General features: G+C 37.8%; 1 protein-coding gene and 1 long non-coding RNA gene across 2 annotated transcripts in view; one reads left to right on the top strand and one right to left on the bottom strand.

The window, feature by feature from the left end:
- The window catches only part of BLTP3A (bridge-like lipid transfer protein family member 3A), a 151,834-nt gene that overhangs the window by 73,351 nt on the left and 59,665 nt on the right, over nucleotides 1–18,818 (bottom strand). Inside the window, exons 8-9 of the mRNA XM_073616011.1 lie at nucleotides 18,549–18,717; nucleotides 16,120–16,188 (exon numbers count right to left, since the gene is read on the bottom strand). Coding sequence (XP_073472112.1) covers nucleotides 16,120–16,188; nucleotides 18,549–18,717 — 238 coding nt within the window. The remainder of the gene's footprint in view (nucleotides 1–16,119; nucleotides 16,189–18,548; nucleotides 18,718–18,818) is intronic.
- Nucleotides 2,447–8,330, top strand: LOC141128620 (uncharacterized). Its single transcript, XR_012241718.1, has 2 exons — nucleotides 2,447–3,264; nucleotides 6,546–8,330. It is a non-coding gene; the product is annotated as an uncharacterized lncRNA (long non-coding RNA).

The following is an 18,818-nucleotide window of genomic DNA, read 5'->3' as shown; positions in this document are numbered from 1 at the left end:
AGAGGCAGAGGCATGATGGGACTTGTAGTTTTGCAACAGCTGGAGGTCCGCTAATTGCATATCCCTGGTCTAGAGGTTGCCTCCACCTCCCACAAGCTGTGTCTCTTCGCGAATGACGCTCTATTATTTATAACTTCTCCCCGCACGACCCTCCCAAATCTTATTCAGATATTAGATAAATTTGATATTATCACAGGATTGGAGATCAATAAGTCCAAATCCAAAGCCCTCAACTTAAACATCTACGGGATAACTTTCCCTTCAATTGGTCCACCTCCTCGATTCCGTATTTAGGTACAAAACTAACGAGTAATCCCACACAACTTTTTCAAGCGAACTATCTCCCTATGCTGTCCCATCTCTCCACCCTACTGGCCTCTTGGCAGACACTGTGCATATCCTGGCCTGGGCACGTCACGGCTGTCAAGATGTCACTACTACCGAAACTCCTCTATCTTTATAGAGTCCTTCCAATTGCGATCCCCCCATACTTCCATCGGGTCATACAAACACGAGTATTCAAATATATATATGGGGCCCCTCAAAACCTAGGGTGTCGAGGTCTATACTGCTTCGCAGCAAACTCAGTGGAGATCTGGGACTCCCTAATTTTGCACATAATTACCATGCAGCCCAATTGGCCCAGATTGCACTATATCATTCAAAATCTGAGACCCCATTGTGGGTCAGTCTGGAAGCAGTGGATCTGCATCCCCTGGCAGTAAATAACCTGCTATGGATGTCCAACTCAACACGAGATCCCATAACAAATCTTGTTACTCAACAATCTCTTAGACTTTGGGATAAATTATGTGAGCCGTACAAGTTAAAATCCCCACACTCTCCATTACTCTCCTTTTTCAATCACCCAAATTTCTACCCTGCTTTCACAGATCCAGCTTCCTTCCAAGCCTGGACCCAATCTGGACTGCGACGCATACGTGACCTAGTTACCAGCACCTCCCTACAAACTTTCCCAGCCCTGCAGGCACAAACACAACTTCCCTCCAAAGAGTGCTTTCGATACCTTCAGATTGCACATTTCACCCAGACAGTTATAGGCTCGGAAACGTCACTAGATCACTAGCCTATCTTTATATGAAGACATCTGTGACTCAGACCCACACGCCCCAGGTATCATTTCCCGCCTGTATGGTCATCTCACATCCCCCCCCAGCGAAGCTCCCACCATACGGTACACAATGGTCCCAGGACTTAGCAATTGACTTAGACGCAAAAAACTGGATAGATATATGGACCAACATAAAGTCCTCTTCCCAAAATGTCATTGCACTAGAAACTAATTATAAAGACCTTATGCGATGGTACCTGCGTGGATTAACAAATCCTTACCAGGCTACTCCCCGATATGCTTCATTGGTTGTGGAGAAAAAGGCACCCATGCCCACATATGGTGGTCGTGTCCGGTTGTGCAGCATTTTTGGACCTCTATCTTACACATGGCCTCTACATTGCTCCAAATCCCCTTGGACCCCGACCCAGCTCTTGAATTACTGAATCACATCTCAATTGACTGCACCAGGGCCCAGCTCCGCCTTCTCCTTCACCTAACTAAGGCGGCCAAACAGACAAAAGCTAAGGCGTGGAAAACCCCAACACTAAATTTAATTGAAACTAAGAACAGTCACCCAAGCCATGATACACAACAAAATCGAAGCCACAATCCTAGACAAAATCCCTCAACACCTCAAAACATGGCAGTCATGGATTGATCACTTCCTGCCCCCAACTTTGATAAGCACCTCCTTGAACCTTAACTCTCTCCGTCCCCTAGAATGATATATCTTAACACGATGGAGGCCCATGCGACACCCCCCGACCCCCCTCCAGGCAGCTCTTGCCCTTCTCCTCTTTCTTATTCACCTAATCTACTTTTTTTCCCCTTCTCCCTCTCGCTTAACCTATCTAAACCGTTGGCGACGCGATCACTTGGAATATTATATCAATCTGTTGCCTCACTTTCATCCTATGAAGTAATATTTTCACTTATTATTTACTATTACAGTAATGTCTCACCTTTCTTGGCTAACAACTTGGAACTTGCCAATGCTGAGCCGATTATGTAACCTTACATAACCCTGTATCCCCGTGTTAGAATATCAGAATTTATGAATGGTTGAGTTCTTGTGATAATTGAATTATATATATAAATATATATATAAATATATATATATATCTTCTATGTATGGAAAAGGTGAAGTTATATAGGTTTTTATACTCATGAAAGTTCATGCTGGTATAGGCTTTGTATGCATTGCTTGGGAGAGATTCATCTCACATATGGATACAATTTAGTGTAGACCATTTCACCTCCCCCATCGTAAGAAGATTAGATTACAGTCTTTCCAAAGACACAAAGTTTCAGTATGTTAAGAATAAGCTGTTTCTTTATACTACTATATTTCTTGATTAGGGTATTAATAAGAACACTGCATTTTACATATATGTATACTGATATGTAGGATTTTATATGTTTAAAGGAAATGTATATATTGTAAGTTAAATGATTCTTAAAAGATAGCTTTTTCATATAGTTCATAGCCCCGCCCTTAGGAATGTTGGAAGGAGTAATTCAAATTTCCCGGTCTTTTCTATGGGACTATAACGAACCGTTTTTAAGCCAGCCTCTTTGGGAAAGGTGGGGGTTAATTGTAGGAGTACAGACAGGCTGTGGGGAGAGGGACACTTGCACTGCAGCTCTCCATCACACACACACACACACAGATCTCAAGATATACACACAGACATATCTGATTTAAACTTTATTTTAAGAATAATCTATTTTTGTATTCTACATTTTGACATTGTTTTTGTAACATTTTGCTAATTGATCATTAAATCAATTTTGGAGGTTTTAAACGAGAACTTAACAGATTTTTCTTGGAACTTTTCTCATCAATATGTATTATTGAAATATAGTTATTAATACAGTAAATAACTCGATTTCTACAGTGGCGAGCCATTTGCCAGATTCTTTTTGTCCGGATATCGAATTTTTTTTCAATAATTTCTCCTTCCGCTTGTCGAGAGGGAATATCAGCAAAAACAGTGATTATTCAGACAAGCTTTCAGGAGAAATCGAAAAAGCTCATTTTCGGCATCATTGAATTGAACTTGGAAGGAAAAGAAAGATCAGAATCGGTGAGACGTTTGTGCACGTACAAGAAAAATCTGTTTCTTGATGACGTAATTTCCCGCCAAGAGAGGGAACGCGTGTTACATGAAGGAAGCCGTCTTACATTGGTAAGTTATGGATTTAATTAATGAATTATCCAGTGAGAGTGATTTAGAATTTAAAAATTTGTCAAAGTTTGTTAAAGATGATGAATTATGGTGTTACATGTTCAATGAATGCTTACAGGCTAATAAGAAAATACAAAAGTCAAAATTTACAATTAAGAAATTCAGCAAACAGGTTAGGAATTTGATTAAGTTAATTAAAGTTTATGATACAATGATATCAGGAGTTTTTGAAAGCAATGTAGTTGGTACAAAAGAGGAAATAAAGGACAATAGTTTATGTACTAATTGTCAGATTTTGACTGAAAGGATAGATGATTTGCAGAGTGCAATTCAAATAAAGGATATTCAGTTGTCTGAGTTACAGAATAATGTAACGTTTAAAGCAGAGTCAAGCAAGAGTTTAGAGATTAATGTTAATGCAGACTCTATGAATGTTACTGCAGATTCTATGCAGGAGCCTTTTGTACAAGATATGCGATTTTTCAAGGTTGATGACCAGGAAAATTAAGTTTTGCTTAAAACAAAAATACTGAATAAAGCTGCTGAATGCAGACACCGTTTAGATATATTACAAAATGGCGTTCAGAGTGCCACGTGTAAGGCCACACCCAGAGATGGTGAGATACACGTCACAGGCAGAACTAAGGTTTCAAAGCAGACAGGAAATACTTCCCTACATACTACACAAAGGAAAACTTTGAAAGTAGAAAATACAGAACATATTTCTGAGCAATATATTCTTTCTTCTTCAAACAATTGTTTGACTGATTTGCCTTATGCTTCAGAAGTCAAACAGATCAGTACATTGACTGTTAATGACAGTTCAATCAATATGAAAAACAATGATGAAAATGAGAGGGATGGATTACTTCCATCACCATCAGGATTTAGGAAAAAAGGTTCTGAGTCATCTCCAACATTAAAATATGTGACTTCACTTTTATTAGATGAAAGTGGAAGGCCATGGATACATGGTTTATTAAATGGCAAGGATACTAAATGGTTAATAGATTTAGGATCTAAACTCAGTTTAACTAAAAACAAATTACATGTGAATATTGATTCTCCAAAATGTAATTTAATTGGTTTCAATGGAAAAGGAAATACAGTTGCAGCTAAAGTTTCTGGTGTGAATTTCGAGATTCCGGGAGTTTTAAAAACTAAAATGGACATCTGGTGTTGCCAAAATACAGAGAATATTTTAGGCATGGATGTGATTAGTAAATTAGATTGGATTATTGATTTAAGTAATTCTACTATATGGAAAGATTCATCTAGGCCCAAATCTAGGTTAATAGATTCTTCCATGTACAATAATGTTGGAAGTATTTGTACAGCAGTCGCTGACATTTCTTCAGATCTTAATTGGCCACACACAGGAACCAATCTCGAATTGGAACAATCAGTAAGAGCACATGACAGTCTTTGGAGTCAGAACAAAATGGATACAGGTTTGTTTAAAGATATTGAGATAGAAATTGAGGGACGAGACCCTGAACCCCAAATTCAAAATAAGTTGCCAGAAGAATCAATAGGTCCAGTTTCTGACATTGTACAATCATTATTACAACAAGGAATATTAAAGAAGGCACGATCAGTGGTAAATAATTGTATTTGGCCTATCAAGAATGCTGATGATTCGTATTCTTTATCAGTTGATTTAAGATCACTGAATAAATGCATTACAAATAACAAACCTATTGTTCCTAATTTAAATTTAATGTCACAAATGGATGCCAAGGCCAAAGTATTTTCAGTACTGGAAATTTCCAATAGTCATTTTTCAGTACCAGTAACAAACAGCTGTCATTATAAACTTGCCTTCAGTTTCAATAAAGAAACTTATGCCTTCACTAGAATAATTCCAGAAATGGAAATCAGTGACGGAATAGTGCACGAGTGCTTGGAGAAAGTTTTATCAAAATTTTCTAGACCAAAATGTATTTTCCAACATGTGGACAAAATTTTGTTGTCTACCCAAAATACAGAGGAACATGTCACTCTGTTGACAGAGTTATTTACTCTGTTACAAACAGCAGGATTGAAATTGAACACAGAGTCAGTTCAGTTAATGAAAGATAAAGTTAATTTTCTTCATATGCAAATTAGTCATGGACAGAGAAAGTTATCACAGGAAAAAGTTAGAAACATTTCTGCTATTCCAGTTCCAACATCTTACAAGGCATTATATCAATTTTTGAGTGAGGTAAATTCTTGCAAAGAGTTTTTACAGGAATACGATGATAAAGTTAAACCATTATTTGATTTCCTGAAACAAAAATATGTTGTGTTTGATCAATGGTCTCAAACCCATACAGATGTTTTTGAAATGTTGAAAAAAGATTTGCAGAATGCTGTTTCATTGCATACAATCGAAATTGGAATGTCTATGCCTGTTTTATTGTCTACTAAGGTATCTGAGAATTCCATCTCAGTAATTTTATTTCAGGTAAAAGATGGTGAACCGAAAATAATAGGTTTTTTCTCCAGAGGTTTGACAAATATGGAAAAGACTTTTGACACAAATATGAAGCAATTGTTAAGTGTTTATTTTGCAGTCAAAGTAACAGAAAAGATTGTGAGATCTAGGATGATCATATTACGGACACCTGATCTGTCATTAAAAATTCTTTTTAAGAGAATTCATTCAGGAGAATTATATGACAAATATTGCCCATTTTTTAAAACTTTAAAATCTAAACCCATAGAGGTAGATGTGATAACAGAACATTCTCAGCTAAATTTATTCAGAAAGCCTATAAATTGGATTGTTAGAACAAGTGCTGAGAGATGCTTTGAGACAGGATTTGTCAATAATATTAAGAATTATTCAACAGGTCTTTCTAGGTGTTACCCAAAGAATGCTTATACTATTCAGCAAAAATTCTACAGAAAATGCTGAATTGAAAATGTTAGAAGTACAGTACAGCACGCATTACTCTGAAATATTATAGAAGAGAAGTGAATGAATATATAATTCGCTTTTGTCTTCTGGGGTAATTTAAAATCTTTTATTTAGTTTATGAAAACAAGATTTTATATTATGACTGAAAAAAGAGAAATTGCGTCCTGTCGTTTAAATACACAGAATAATAAATTAGAGTATAGGTCATTTTAAGAAAAATAGAGCAAAGTAAGGTAATTAGAAATGTTATTATTAAAATATGGTTTGTATGTCATAATAACATATTAGAATTTTGGTATGTAAAATGAATAAGTAAAGTAGGGGTATATTTTGCATGTATTTAAATTCTCAATAATGATACTGCATTCTTTTTTAGGATCTGACTTGTAAGTCACCAAAAGAAAGAAATTTAATATTTCTAGACCTTCCAGATGGGAACAAAATCTTGAAGTTTAAGAATATCAGTTCTGGGAGAAGAATTGACAGAAGAGATTCATTCATTATAATTATTGTTGTCATTTTAATGTTCAATAAAGTTTTTCCAACTTTACAGAGTGCAGGAAGAAGAAGAAGAAGAAAAATTCTCGAGAACCTCTGATAAGAGAGGACATTCTAAAAACAATGGACTTTTTAGTTTTTTTGACTACTGATGAAATCATTTATCCATCAGATATATTGCAGTTTTTATATATCATTTTTATGTGACAGGACATGTTTATTATATCAAGATGAGATATTTTTTACACATCATTTTTTACACTCATATATAGTGTATTTTCAGAGTTGAAAGGGTTAAACATCCCTACAATAGAGTCATTCTAGTTAGAGGGAACATCTGGTGTTAATTAAGACAGAGTACATTTTTCTTAAAGGTACACAAACAAGATAGGATTAACTTTACATTGTAATATGTATTTAGTTTTAAATCATCTCACTTATATGAACAAATTGAAGTTAAGAACATATTTTATGTTTAATTTTGACAAGGTTATTAGAAAGGTTTTATGGATTATAGATTTATGTTAAACACAATTTGGAGGAAAAATATGAAACAAATTTCTGAAGTGATATCTATATTTCAAAGTATTGTACAACAATGTTACATTTATGAATCATGAAATTAAGGGGATTGATTTATTTGGTAAAAGAAAAAGAAAATAATAATTGTGAAAATATTTTTTATGGTATATGAAGATGAAGGGTTATGAATTCACTTTTCCTTATATAGAATCAAATTTGAAAATATATATTTACGTCAATTATCTTAAGTTCTTTGAGGATGAATGAATACAAATGTGATGCGTTTGAGGTATAAATGGATTTAGAGTTAGATTCAGACTTATATAGATTTAAAATGATAAGATTGGATAAATCAATCATTTTGAGAGGGAAATGTTAGAATATCAGAATTTATGAATGGTTGAGTTCTTGTGATAATTGAATTATATATATAAATGTATATATAAATATATATATATCTTCTATGTATGGAAAAGGTGAAGTTATATAGGTTTTTATACTCATGAAAGTTCATGCTGGTATAGGCTTTGTATGCATTGCTTGGGAGAGATTCATCTCACATATGGATACAATTTAGTGTAGACCATTTCACCTCCCCCATCGTAAGAAGATTAGATTACAGTCTTTCCAAAGACACAAAGTTTCAGTATGTTAAGAATAAGCTGTTTCTTTATACTACTATATTTCTTGATTAGGGTATTAATAAGAACACTGCATTTTACAAATATGTATACTGATATGTAGGATTTTATATGTTTAAAGGAAATGTATATATTGTAAGTTAAATGATTCTTAAAAGATAGCTTTTTCATATAGTTCATAGCCCCGCCCTTAGGAATGTTGGAAGGAGTAATTCAAATTTCCCGGTCTTTTCTATGGGACTATAACGAACCGTTTTTAAGCCAGCCTCTTTGGGAAAGGTGGGGGTTAATTGTAGGAGTACAGACAGGCTGTGGGGAGAGGGACACTTGCACTGCAGCTCTCCATCACACACACACACACACAGATCTCAAGATATACACACAGACATATCTGATTTAAACTTTATTTTAAGAATAATCTATTTTTGTATTCTACATTTTGACATTGTTTTTGTAACATTTTGCTAATTGATCATTAAATCAATTTTGGAGGTTTTAAACGAGAACTTAACAGATTTTTCTTGGAACTTTTCTCATCAATATGTATTATTGAAATATAGTTATTAATACAGTAAATAACTCGATTTCTACACCCCGAAACAACCACATATTTCTCAATATTTAGTTACCATTACACCTTTGTAATTTATGACTATCTTCTATTACCTGCAACTGAATATATGTTATTGTTCGTTGATTGCTGCCAATAAAAATCTTTGAACAGAAAAAACAAAAAAAACAAAACACAACCACCCTATCTAAAAGCCCTTTTACTTAAAGTTGTACTCATAAGTTTACATACCCTGGCAGAATTTATGATTTCTTGGCCACCTGACCAGATTATATAAATAGCACAAAAACAATTCTTTCACTCATGGTTAGTGTTTGGCTGAAGCCATTTATTAGCAATCAAATGTGTTTGTTCTTTTAAATCATAATAACAACAGAAACTACCCAAATGACCCTGATAAAAAGTTTACATACCCTGGTGATTTTGGCCTGATAACATGCACACAAATTGACACAAAGGGGTTTGAATGGCTATTAAAGGTAACCGTCCTCACCTGTGATCTGTTTGCTTATAATTAGTGTGTGAGTGTGTGTGTGAGTATGTGTGTGTGTGTGTGTGTGTGTGTGTGTGTGTGTGTGTGTATAAAAGGTCAATGAGTTTCTGGACTTCTGACAGACCCTTGCATCTTCCATCCAGTGCAAATTGTTCGGGATGCAAAAAAAACCCACAAATAACTTCAGGTGAAATACAGGACTCTCTGAAAACATGTGGTGTGGCTGTTTCAAGATGCACAATAAGGAGGCACTGGAAGAAAGATGGGCTGCATGGTCGAGTAGCCAGAAGAAAGCCATTACTACACAAATGCCACAAAGTATCCCACTTACAATACGCCAAACAGCACAGAGACAAGTCTCAAACCTTCAGCTTTTTGGCCACAACCATAAACGCTACATTTGGAGAGGAGTCAACAAGGCCAAGATGAAAGCTACATCATTCCTACTGTGAAACACAGAGGTGGATCGCTGATGTTTTGGGTATGTTTGAGCTACAGAGGCACGGAAAATTTGGTCAAAATTGATGGCAAGATGAATGCAGTATGTTATCAAAAAATACAGGAGGAACATTTGCATTCATCAGCCAGGAAGCTGCGCATGGGACGTACTTGGACATTCCAACATACAATAATCCAAAACACAAGGCCAAGTCGACCTGTCATTGGCTACAGCAGAATAAAGTGAAGGTTCTGGAGTGGCCACCTCCGACTCCTGTCCTCAATATCATTGAGCCACTCTTGGGAGAACTCAAAAATGCAGTTCAGAGACAGCCCAAGAATTTACAGGAACTGGGAGGCTTTTTGCCAAGAGGAATGAGCAGCTTTACCATCTGAGAAGATAAAGAGCCTCATCCACAAATACCACAAAAGACTTCAAGCTGTCATTGATGTTAAAGGGGGCAATACACTGAACTGGGGTATGTAATCTTCTGATCAGGTATATTTGATCAGGTATATTTGGGTAGTTTATGTTGTCATTATGATTTAAAAAGAGTAAACAATGTTGATTGATAATAAATGGCTTCAGCCAAACACTAACCATGAGTGAAAGAAAAGTTCTTGTGTTATAATTCATATTTTCTGAAAAGTAGCCAAGAAAATTTTGACAGGGTATGTAAACTTATGAGCACAACTGTACCTGTAGCCACAGCCACATGACATTCTGGCCCCAAATCTTCTTCTCTGGTTTACTTCCTGGTTTGGGTCCTTTTTCCAAGTATCCATGCGAGTGCCTAGCTGATATGAACACTTCCTATTGGATGTAAAGTGGCAGGGCCTCACAGGATTGAGGGGAAGGCATACATCAGCAGTAGGGAGTGAAGGAGACTGGCGGTCTTTGCATCACAGCTAGGAATCAGCAGTCTCCCCACCCAGAAACAGTAGTGGTGCAAAACCTGGATGGGGGATCTAGGTGAGTATATCTGGCCTAACAAGGTAAGAGCAGGAAAAAGTCTAATACAATGGGTTACTGGTGGGTGAAAGTGAGGGCTGGAAAATATATTGGTTTTGCCTGGAATGGAGCTTTAAATACATTATGGGACTGATTTACTCATATACAGTGCTGTGAAAAAGTATCAAAAGTATCATCAAACTAATTTTAATATTACACAAAGATAACCAGAGTAAATCCAAGATGCAGTTTTTAAATTATTATTTCATTTATTAAGTGAAAAAAGCTGTTCAAACCTGCCTGGCCCTATGTAAAAAAGTAATTGCCCCATCCCATGCTGAATCATGAATGAACTGTGATTAACCACAATTTTTTGACAAAGTGAAGCACGCTAACAGATCACAAAAAGCCACACATCATGCCACAATCTAAAAAAAAATTAAGAACAGATTAGAAAGAAAGTAATGGATATGTATTGGTCTAGGAAGGGTTTCAAAGTTATTTCTAAGGCTTTGGAACTCCAGTGAACCACGGGGAGAGCCATTATCCACAAATGGAGATAACTTGGAACAGTGGTGAACCTTCCCAGCAGTGGCCTGTGTACAAGAGCATGATGACAAAAAAATGGCATCCATGGGAGAGTTCAAAGGCCAAAGCCACTGCTGACCTAAAAGAACACAAAGGCTCATCTCACATTGACCAAAAAACATCTTAATTATCCCCAAGACTTTTAGGCAAATATTTTGTGGACTGATGAGACAAAAATGTAACTTTTTGGAAGGTGTGTATTCTGTTACATCTGGCAACAAACTAATACAGCATTTCATAACAAGAACATCATACCAATAGTCAGACATGGTGGTAGTAGCGTGATGGTCTGGGGCTGCTTTGCAGCTTCAGGACCTGGACGAATTCCCATAATTGATGGAACCATAAATCCTGAGCTCTACCAGAAAATCCTAAAGGAGAATGTCCGGCCATCAGTTTGTGACCTCAAGCTCAAGTGCACTGGGGTTATGCAGCAGGACAATGATCCAAAACACAACAGCAAGTCCCCCTCCAAATGGTTCAAACAAAGCAAAATTTTAGGTTTTGGAGTGGCCTAGTCAAAGTCCGTATAAAAATCCAATTGGGTTGCTGTATCAGGACCTTACACGTTCATGCTGGAAAACCCTCCAATGTGGCTGAATTAAAACAATTCTGCAAAGAAGAGTGGGTCAAAATTGCTCCACAGCAATGTGAAAGACTCATGGCCAGTTATCGCAAACGCTTGACTGCAGTTGTTCCCGCCAAGGGTGGCACAACCAGTTATTAGGTTTAGGGGGCAATTACTTTTTCACATAAAGCCAGGCAGGTTTGGACAGCTTTTTTGCCTTAATATTTTTGTACAGTATGAAAAACAAGTTTAAGCTGTGTTCCAATTATTATTATTATTATACAGGCTTTATATAGCGCCAACAGTTTGTGCAGAGCTTAACAAAATAAAGGCAGATATTACAGTTACATTACAATTTGGTACAAGAGGAATCAGAGGGCCCTGCTCATTAGAGCTTACAATCTAAAAAGTAAGGGTCAATTGATACAAAAGGTAATAGCTGTGGGGGATGAGCTGATGGAGGAAGTAGAACAGTGTTAGTTAGAAGCAGGATAGGCTTCTTTAAAGAGAAGGGTTTTCAGGGATCATCTAAAGATGGATAGATTAGGGGGCAGTGGGACAGATTGGGGTTTACATTGCCCAATTATGGGCAATGTAAAAAAAACTAGATTTTTGTTTGTAAATTTAATAAAGGCCTCTTACACATGAGCATCATCTGTTCAGTCACATTTTTTCAAAGAAACAAGGGATTCAATTTACATCAGTTTTCAGTTTAGTTAACATCAGTTTTTCATCCATTTTTACATCCGTAAGAGTCAGCAGCAGAAATTAGTCATTGGTTGTTAAGGAGCCGACCTAACTACCATGACTCATCCCTGCTGTAAGTGGAGTAATCCCTGCTGACAACAGAATGTAAGAGAAGAGCTGAGCCGAGCCTTTAAGTCCCCCGTTTACCCATAGGAACGCATTGCTGTCAGTATTGTGGATGAAAAAAGGACAAACGGAACACCCGTGTGAAAGGGGCCTAAAATGAAGTGCTTCAACTTATTTGCCAAACTAAACAAATATTTACTCTGCAACATGCTAGGGAAAACCGAATTAGGCTGGATTCACACCTATGCAGTTTTAGTGCTTTTTGCATATTTGCACTACAGAACGTGTTCCATAGGAAACCATGTTAACCACTGTAGTGCAAATCTGCAAAATGCAAAAAGCACTAAGACTGCATAGGTGTGAATCCAGCCTTAAGGTAACAAAGTGTTGAGTCTGCTGGTCTTCCAAGGAAGTCAAGAACTAACAATATGGATATTTCCCTGAGGAAGTAAAAGAAGTTGTATTTGAGAACAAAACCCTCTCAGTGTAAGGGGGAAAGTTCAGACGCAGGGATCCAGAAACAAGAGTTTGAGTCTTGCACTACATAGTGCATAAGCTATGAGGCTACTAATGCCATCTGGCAATTTCAGATGCAACTTGAGTTGCACAGAATCACATGACAATGGAAATTACATTATTCTCTATGGTGCCCATTCACATCAATGTAGCACAGCGAAACGCATTTTTGGAAAACAGTCCGATGCTTCTTTGGTGTGGTTGCAGCAAAATTTTGGCCCCATAGACATCAATAATTAACCCTTTCACTGCCAGGCCCATACAGACCTCATTTCTCCCCTCAGCTATAAGCTCATGGTCACTTCAATGACCATAAACTTATAGCAGAATTGTTCAGCAGACTCTGCTGAATAATTCTAAAACTCTGATCAGCGGATTACAATCCGCTGATCAGTTATTAACCTCAAATGTAAAAAAATGTAAAAAGTAAAAAAAAAAAAAAAAAACATAGTAAGACCCAGTGGTGGCTGGTGCTAAACTTTTTAGGGGGGGCGGCGGCAGTAAACAAACCCCCCCCCAGGTCCGCCTGCACTCAGCCTCTCCACAGGTCCCCCACCCCCACCTCTGCACAACTTCCTCAGCTTCTCCTCCCGGCCAACCCGATCCATCCTGATTGGCCAGGAGGAGAGGCTGGAAAACAAATAGCGAATATTAATTCACTATTGTCACAAGTGGGTGGGTTCAGGGTGCAATGCTCTGCCCCCCGAGCCCAACCTTTTTCAAGCCAATTAGAGCCTTAGGCTTCAATCATGTGGCTTTAAAAAAAAAAAAACTCATACAAACATACGAGTCTGATGCCCTGCAGGAGGCAGCGCCCCTAATGGACTGGCTGCTCCTGGTAAGACCCCTTTCACATGGAGTGGACTCTATCAAGCAGATCCGCCTGGTCAGCGGGGGATCTGTCTGCTGATCCCCGCTGAGCAGAAGAATGACAGGTCCACATCCTCTCCCCTGATGCAGAGTGGACACGGACACAGCACAGTTGTCTATGGCAGTGTTTCTCAACTCCAGTCCTCAAGGCGCCCCAACAGGTCATGTTTTCAGGACTTCCCTCCTCAGAACCAGCTGTGGTAAATACTAAAGGCAGTGAAACTGATCAAATCACCTGTGCAAAATAATGGGAGAGCCCGAAAACATGACCTGTTGGGGCGCCTTGAGGACTGGAGTTGAGAAACACTGGTCTATGGGGCGGTCGGATAGAAACGGACCACCCGTCCATTTTCATTGTATACCATTCGATCCAGTCTGCTAGATGGATGGGGAATGGAATCCCCATCCGTCTGTTTTTAGCAGACTGGACTGGATCGGATGCAGGCGGGTGTAAACGGACACATGTCCATTTACGTCAGCCTCTCCATACAGAACAATGGGTGGTCTGATTGGGCCCACCTGAAAAATGGATAGGCAGACCCGGTCGGTCTGCCTGTTTGAAAGGGGCCTAAGCGTACCTTTACAAGAATGCACAGGTGTTCAGTGCATCTCTGTGCAGGCAGTCCTACTGATGTCATTTGGGATGTAGCAACTGCACGAACAGAGCCGTTGCTCCCAATTTTACATCCATGTAGGCTTGCATGCATGTCCCTGAGTTCACACTGTCTGCATTCAGGGTCCTGTACCCACACCCACATGGATGTCAGACTGGGAACAGCAGCTATGCCTGTGCAGCCGTTGCATCCCAATTTACATAAATGGGACTGCCTGTACGGGGATGCACGGAACACCTGTGCAGGTAAACATGACCCTCCATAGGCGTACCCTTTCTATGCCACATGTCAACGATGCTTTAGTAGTAATTTAGCAGGAATTTTGTAAGTTATGTTGTGTTTATATGCACTATTAATGATTTTAGTGCATTTTTAATGAAAACAGATATATTATGAACATTTGCGCAATTATTGCGGGGCCAAAAAAATCTGCAGCATTTTTTTTTATTGTACAGGTCATGTGCTTTCAGAAAATGTCTAGTTTGGGGGTCTTTTCAAATTCTGAAAGCTGCAAGTGAAAAATGGTAACCTCCAGATTTTGTGGGTAAATTGTTTTTATTTACAGTTTTGCGTACCTTCAGTTTTCACCATTTCACAAAAAGGTGCAATTTAAAATGTACAAATATTTGTTATTTATTAAATCAATACAGTTTAACTTTTATACTTACTAGGAATTTAGCAGGAATTTTGTACATGTTGCCATGTATGAATCCACTATTAATGATTTAAGTGTATTTTGTAGCGAAAATATTCCGTATTGATAAACATTTGCGCAAATATCGCGGTGCTATAAAAATCACTAGCACCTTCTTTGTATTCTACTGGCCATGTGCTTTCAGAAAATATATGGTTTGGGGGGTCTTTTACAAATTCTGAAAGCTGTATGTGAAAAAGTAAAACCTCCTGATTTTTTAATAAATTTTTGTGTACTTCGAGATTTTCACTATTTCTCAAAAAGGTGCAATTTTAAAATTTACAAATATTTGTTATTTATTAACTCAATACAGGTTAAGCTTTTATATTCAGTAGGAATTTTGTAAAATTTGCTGTTTATATCTGCTAAAAATGATTTTAGTGTATTTGTAACGTGTATTTATTAACTATTATTAGTGTATACAGGTTAAGCTTTTATATTTTGTAAAATGTACTGTGTTTTTATCAGCCAATAATGATTTTAGTGTATTTTTAATGAAAATATTGTTTTGATAAACATTTGCGCAAATATCATTGTGCCCTAAAAATCAGTAGCGCCTTATTTGTATTCTATTGGTCATGTGCTTTCAGAAAATATATGGTTTGGGGGGTCTTTAACAAACTCTGAAAGAGAAAAATAAAAAAGCAATGTAAAAATTGCAAAAATGGCCTGGCCACCAGAGTGTAAAAATTGAGCACAGAGCCTGGCAGCAAAAGAGTTAAACACCAAAAACACATGTACATGGAGTTTTGCAGGTTAAGAAGCTGTCATCCAGCAATAATTAATGACTGTGTCAAGTATTCTTGAGTTAACACCCATCCATGGATCTTTGTAAGTTTTGTTTCAAATGTTGGGTTTTACAGCATGATTGTATATTATCTGATGGATCCTACTGATATTTTGGTATTATACATTGCCCATCATTTTGATATAATTGTATGGAATGCAAGGCACTTGTTTATGTTTTGCATAACAAAAACACACAATGAAAAATCACCTGATTAAAAAAAAAAAAAAAAATGAAAAGCTGAATTCTATGCACAGAGGTCTTTTTAACCAAATACACAGCAACTTGGTGGGGGAAATTCACAGGTAAATGAGTAAACCAAATCCAAGGAAAAGGCAAATTCAAAACATAAAATCGTTAATCAGAGCAGCAGAAGAATACGTACCTGCCTTGTGGGTAGGATAATAATCCAGCATAATTTTGCGCAAAGTAACCTGTATGGCACCACCTGTGACTAGAAAGAGAAAGGCAGGTGTTACAGAAAAAAACATTAACATGAAAACATCAGTGAGAAATAATAAACCCTGCAATAATTAGAATCTGAGGCTGAAGTATATGCAAATGCTAATAAATGTCATTTCAAAATGATTTTTTTTTTTTCAGCTTTCACTGAAATGACACCTGGTGATTGTGTCATGAAGGTACTTGTGCAGGCACTTCCTGTTCTAGGATAACTAGTTTAGTTTTAGTTTTTTTCTTTATTTTGAAAAAGTCTGATTTGACAAAACATTATTTTGCAAAAGCTACCATATAAAGATTAATATTAGTTGGCTTAGAATGGAACATCTACTACTGCCTTTCCACCTTTAGACTACTCCTTGGGCAGTAAATTATCGCTATGCGGGAAGGTACATGAACCTAAGGCCCCTTCCACACAAGGTGGACTCCGCCAGGAGTCTGCCTGCTCAGTAGGGAATCTGTCCGCTGATCCGCGCTGAGCAGATGGATGGCTGGTCCGTGTCTGCTACGCTTATGCAGAGCGGACGCAGACAGAGCCCGCTCTCCTCTAAGAGCGGTCAGATGTAAAACAGACCACCTGTCCATTTACACACGACTGCCATTCAATCCGATTAACTAGACGGATGGGGAACAGATCCTCAGCTGTCCGTTTTACCAGATCGGATTAGATTCGATGATTTCTGTGGGTGTAAACGGACACATGTCCGTTTTTATCCGCCACTCTATAGAGGATATTGGTTGGTCCGCCCATGTGAAAGGGGCCAAAGCTGTAAACCTTAACCAAGAAACAGCAGAACTATCCTGCAGATTATTTTTATACAGTATGCACTGTAAATGCACTATTGTTTTCCCCTTTATGCTGAAAAACATATTCTACATAGGCTGTCATTGATAATCTCCCCAAAAAAGTTAAACTTGCCTAGCTCTTTTCTGGATCCAATGGCATCAATACTCTAAGTAAGTAAGTCAACCAATGCAAGTTAGGATTGAGATTTTAATCTGGCCTCACTTACTACATGCTTGTTCTGATTTAGAGACCCAAATACTAACATATTCTGAAGGAAGTCAGTAATGACAGCATATATACTACATGGCTTGCTGGACATCTCATTCCAAAAAGCTATGGACAGTCATATGCAATTAGCTGCAAACACTTAAAAAGTCTGCGAAAAAAAATAAGTGTAAAGTCCCAAATTGCTTCACAGTAAATCAAAAAAGTCAAACATGAAATCAGCCATCCACCGCCATATCACATTTGTTGACTTTTCCAAAAGTGCTCAGGAAACCAGCCACCAACTACTTGTGAATTCAACACTCACTGGAATGTATGGTTGTCGCTCCGGGGTGGGGTTTTCATTGCTGACGTCACGCCGCTGCACAATCCTGGGTCGGCAGCAGCTTTCAAGGTGGGCGATTTACACTTTTATAAGTATATTTGTGCTTGGAACCATATTTAAATGAACTACTGCACTAGCTGGAGTTCATCAGAAGGTGCTATTGAATGCTGGTTGCTGCACCTATTCCAGAGGGATTTCTTATGTGCCACAGGCTGTTATTGTAATGACAGCCATAAGTTCCAGTGAGTGTTAAATTCACAAGGAGTTGGTGGCGGATTTCCTGAGCACTTTAGGAAGAGTCAACACATGTGATATAGTGGTGGATGGCTGATCTCACGTTTCACCCTTCTGATTTACTGCGAAGCAAATTCATTTTTGGACTTTACACACTTATATTTAATTCACAGACTTTTTTAGTGTTTGCACTTTATTGTGTATTGGTGCTGCACATTTTTCAGTTTTTATGTCAATTTGGGGTTTTGCGATACTGCATTTAGGTGAAAGCAGCCACACATTATTTATGTCACAGAGTCGATTTTTTAATATCTTTTTATTCATATGCAATTGTCCTCCCCTCCTTTGTGGCTATGACAGCCTCTGCTATTCTAAGAAAGCTTTTCACAAGATTTTGCAGTGAGTCTGTGGTAATTTGTGCCTGTTCAGCCAAAAGAGCACTTGTGAGAACAGGTAAGACCTTGGTCTCAACTGGCATTCTAATTCATCCCAAAGCCATTTAATAGGGTCATGACTCTATGCACACAACTCCAGTTCCTCCACACCAAACTTGTCAAACCGTGTCTTTGTGGACCTGGCTTTGTGCATGGGGAAACAGTCATGGAGCAGAAAAAGACCTTTCCCAAACTTTTGCCTTTACACACTTTTCTAAAATGTCAGCATATGCTGCAACATACCCCTCACTGGAGACCATAAGTGCAGAAAGATTGGGAGCCCCTCCTACCAACCTCAGGCTTGAGAGCCCATCATATATCATACATAAATCTTTTTAATATACATTTACCTGTACCCCTTGTCTGACTTTCATCACACACGTGTAATTCAAGCTTTGAGATGAGCAAATGATAAGAGGTCTCCTTCACATCAAACTTCTCAAAGTATTGACCTAGACTAGATGATGAAGAAGGGGGAGTAGGAAGAGACCATGGCGGAGGGGCAGTGGGTGAGGGTACCTGTGGAAAAGAAGACATTTTCAGAGCAGAATGTAAAAACAGTACTAAAATAGAAAGAACACGGGAAACTAATACTAATGCACGAGTTGAAGTGGAACCTC

The sequence above is a fragment of the Aquarana catesbeiana genome, linkage group LG02 (assembly GCF_042186555.1).
Source record: "Aquarana catesbeiana isolate 2022-GZ linkage group LG02, ASM4218655v1, whole genome shotgun sequence".
In the NCBI taxonomy this organism is placed as follows: Eukaryota; Metazoa; Chordata; class Amphibia; order Anura; family Ranidae; genus Aquarana; species Aquarana catesbeiana.
Note: the sequence above shows the minus strand (reverse complement) of the source record. Positions and strands in the feature narration are given on the sequence as shown.